At 42.9% G+C, this 4,270-nt stretch overlaps 1 protein-coding gene across 1 annotated transcript in view; it reads left to right on the forward strand.

Moving 5' to 3' along the window:
• Window positions 1-3,876, forward strand: part of LOC123093372 (solute carrier family 35 member F2) — a 23,139-nt gene extending 19,263 nt beyond the window's left edge. The window contains exons 5-11 of the mRNA XM_044515332.1: window positions 2,294-2,373; window positions 2,462-2,544; window positions 2,702-2,753; window positions 2,845-2,913; window positions 3,139-3,225; window positions 3,306-3,370; window positions 3,461-3,876. Coding sequence (XP_044371267.1) covers window positions 2,294-2,373; window positions 2,462-2,544; window positions 2,702-2,753; window positions 2,845-2,913; window positions 3,139-3,225; window positions 3,306-3,370; window positions 3,461-3,605 — 581 coding nt within the window. The 3' untranslated portion in view covers window positions 3,606-3,876. The remainder of the gene's footprint in view (window positions 1-2,293; window positions 2,374-2,461; window positions 2,545-2,701; window positions 2,754-2,844; window positions 2,914-3,138; window positions 3,226-3,305; window positions 3,371-3,460) is intronic.
• The last annotated feature ends 394 nt before the right edge of the window (window positions 3,877-4,270 follow it).

Here is a 4,270-nt window from a genome sequence, read left to right on the forward strand (position 1 = left end):
TCAGACTCCGGGAAGAAAAGGGTGGGAGGGCGGGAAAAACAAAGGCAACTCGGGAGGGGAAACGACGAATATCTTGAAGAGACAACACCGGTTGAAATCATTGGGGAAAGAAGGCAAAGACTTCGCACGAGTAGGATGGATACTCGATTACGGACTCCGGTTCCGAGAAGAAAAGGGGTGGGCGGGTGGGAAAAAAACAACTGAGGAATTGAACTCAAAGATCAAGAGGCTCGAGTCAACTTGACGAGAAATGCACCGGATGAAAAGAGCTAAGAACCAACGATCGGAGAACCCACTGCGTGATCCTAAAGAAAGTTTGAACGGGAAGAGGAGTAATTCAAAACACCTACGTCAAGATTCCTTACCAGAGCGACGAAGGGGCAGAGGAGTAAAAAGAATTCCTACTCTCTGATATAACTAGACTCAGAAAATAGTTTTCTTCTAGACTCAACAACGGCCAAACTACACGATCAATCAAGGGGGCTCCTAGGGTCGGTCGAGGCTCTGATACCAACTTGTCAGTTTCAATATGCGGGTCTATCCTTGGTGGGACCTTCGAGTTCCTTTTGGATAGGGTCGCATATTGGGCGTGACAGGAGTAGCATTGTATCTACCGCGTTAATGACGACAAGTATTGGCCACATGGTGCAGCTGGATCTCGACGACGGATGTGTCTGGATGGACGACACAGGGTGGTGGCGCCGTTTGGCCCCGTGGCGGCATGACGGCAGACCTGACAAAGTCGATGCATCAGTACCTGCTCTGAAGATGGATCGGTGGAAGACGGCGGCGACGACCTATATATGAGAGTGCGTCGGATCGGTCTCCAGATTTAGATGTGAAGCTTAAGTGAGAGGTCTGGGTATTCGGCTCAGTATTTCTGCACCCCTTCATCAAGTGGTTAGGAGTAGCGACAGATGTTGCCAAGATGGCGGATTTAGACATATTGATGCAATACTTTGTAAGGTCTTCGTGAATAATTAATAAAATGGTTGCATGCATCTCTAAAAAAATGATTTTTCCTGATGGCGGCATGCAGGCAGAGGCAGGGGGTCATCCTCTAAAAAAATGAATTTTTCCTATGGAATCTTTTGAACTACATTTCATAGTAGAAAATCTAACATCCACTCCAACCTCTTCTTACAATTCCTTTGTCTTTCCTGTGGCATCAAACACTCCTTGCTAATCCTATAGGATTTAAGTGAATATGCCACTCCAATCCTATACTTTTCCTATTCCTGTATTTTCATAATCCTGTGAATGAAAATAGGCCCTAAACACTCCTTGCTAATCCTATAGGATTTAAGTGAATATGCCACTCCAATCCTATACTTTTCCTATTCCTGTATTTTCATAATCCTGTGAATCAAAATAGGCCCTAAACACCCCCCCCTCCCCCCCGTGTCGCCTTCGTCGTAGCAAACACGCTAAGCAGGGTTTAGGCCATGCCTGCATCCCGATTGCTTCCTAGAGATCTCAATGAAGTCGGCATCGTAACCGAATTGCGTGAGTGCAAAATCAAATTCAGGTAAATCTTCTGTCTCCACTGGAGAAGAATTCCGCCCATAGTAAACGACGGAAGTGACCTTGGCCCATGGCTCGTCATTGACCGACCTGCCGCCTCCGCCCACCTTGGACTGGACTGGGTTGGGGGGGGCAGTGTGGTGCCAGGCGTCAAACTCACGGGCGGCGGCAGCCAGTTGGGAGGAGGAAAGTTCCTCTCGGGAGATTTTAGAGTTTTGGAGGGATTGGGACGAGCAGTGGTATCCAATATATTGGGTTTGACAGGGAATTTGTTTGGCTAGACCAAGGACTCCTCCGTGAAGCCAACACTAACCTAACCATGCTAATGCAAAATTGATCAATGCGGACGCATTCGCCTGCATCCCTAAGGCTTAAGTCCCAAAAAAGCATTTTTCTGGGAACTGCAGATTTTTTTGGCAATGGATTAGAGTTGCTCCGAGTAGGTGACTGCTTAAGAGTTAAAATACAAAGTATGTTGTATTAGGATGCTTGTTACAAAAAAAGAACAGCGAGAAACCTAGGATACATGAAGGATGAAGTTCTTCACAGTATGTTTCTTCCCTGGTCTCTTCCTTTAGGAGAAATCATGATAGTAATAGTCTAGGAGATCAAATTTACTGCTGAATAAGATGGCAAATTGGCGATAGAATAGGTAGAGATGTGCTCAAATCAAAACCTAATTTTAGAAACCTCCATGCTGAAATAGTTTCCCCAATTTCTACAGAGAAGATAAGTATCAACAGATTAAAAACACTTCATTTTTCTGCAGATCCAAATAAAACACCACTTCTAGGGGATGCCCTTGTTATTGCCGGGACAGTTTGTTATGCATTTAGCAATGTCGGGGAGGTTGGTGATGTATTGTATATATATCCTGCTACTATCAACAATATTGTCTCAAAACTCTGATAATGATATCATTCCCTTGATTATGTAGGAGCACTGTGTCAAGAAGAACGACAGAGTAGAAGTTGTCGCAATGCTTGGACTATTTGGAGTGCTTGTCAGTACAATTCAGATGTATCCTCTCCACAGTTCATCAGCAGAGAAAACTGCTGTTATCCGTTGATATTGATATCTATAGATTAGATTCACTCTTATTCTTTTATTGTTAAACATCACTACATTGTTTCTGGAGCAAATATTCATGTTACCTTTTAACCTGAAAAAACATCAGATTTATGTTTGAAAGGAAGAGCGTAGAAGCAATTGCCTGGTCTCCAACAATGGTAGCAAACTCTAGTTTTGGTTCATCTGCAAATACACTTTTTGAATTGTCCGACAGGAAGCTCACTCCTGCCTAATAATTTTTATTTTCAGATAAGTTTGTTTGCAGGATATGCCGTTGCAGGATTTATGTTCTACACCATTGCTCCTTTTGTCCTTCAGGTTAAGTTCCCTCCAACGTGTTTAATCAGATAATAAGCTACATGACTAGAGTAGGCAACAAAGAGAATCGGTCCAGTCAAGTGGTAATGAATTATCTGAATAAATAAAGAATAAGCATAAGCTACTCGGATAATATTAGTTCATTAGCAAGTATCAGCAGAAGGCCCTTTCATTTCTCATTTCGAGTAGTAGTTTAGCTCTTTCTGATGACCATGACTCCTGCAGATGAGTGGAGCAACATTGCTTAACCTCTCGCTCTTAACATCTGACATGTGGGCAGTCGCCATTCGAGTATTTTTCTATCAACAACAGGTGACAATTTCTGTCTGATCCTTGCAACAGATCATAATAGGTTGCACTATATGCTCAAATGATTTGCACGCGACCAACAGATAAACTGGTTGTACTATCTAGCATTCGCAGTTGTGGCCATCGGATTGATCATCTACTCACTGAAGTAAGTTCGTTGAAGTTGTTCTAGATCCATAGGCAGATATGTGACTCATCGCAGAAACCTAACATGCTTAATTGCTTCTGATGTATGAAGTGAGAATTCTTCGGCTGATGCAACAGCTACAAGTACAGAAGCAGCCGCTCACTATCAACTACTTCCAAGTGAGGAGAGCTCAATAGGAAGTGGTTCCAATTTGGACAGAAAAGAAAGGAAGCAACCAGAAGCTCACATCTGTTAAGGCCGCCAATGTACAAAGTCATCTCCAGGTTGCAACAGCGAATTTCTGATTGAGCCTGGGCTGCCACATCCTTGCAAGTAAGGACAGCTGCTCCGGAGAAGCAACATAGGTATCATGTGATACGCTACCTGCAGGTTCATAAAAAAGTGTCTCTGTCTCAGTCGGCCGAGAATTAACTAATTGTCAGTTGATTTTACAAATCTGTGCATACAAATCTAATACAATGTTTACCATTAAATAATAATTTGTTCATCTAGTGTGAAAAGTTGCAGTGTTTTTCTCATAGTTCAGAGATATATGAACATCTCTCAATGTGAAATCGATGGTCCTCCGTGTCTGACTTAGATATAACTAATTCTCGCCTGAGAATTAGCAAACCCGGTCTTCCTATATCCCGGTAATTGATATTTCATGAACTCTTTATACTCTACAATGAAATCGGCAGGTTGCAGCAGTTTACTACTTCGCCTGCGCACATCTGACATCAGTTTCCAGACGACTTAACTTAGTTGCTGGTACTATGCATAACTTTTAGGTGTGGATCGTCACTATATATGCCCAACATGACAGGGAAATCTGTTCTGTTCATTGTAAGTCTATCATAAGATACATCGCGCCGGAAGCACTTCTCTTACCTTGCTGAAACTCGGTTTCTTGGATCACCA

This window comes from Triticum aestivum, chromosome 1B, assembly GCF_018294505.1.
Source record: "Triticum aestivum cultivar Chinese Spring chromosome 1B, IWGSC CS RefSeq v2.1, whole genome shotgun sequence".
Lineage (NCBI taxonomy): Eukaryota > Viridiplantae > Streptophyta > Magnoliopsida > Poales > Poaceae > Triticum > Triticum aestivum.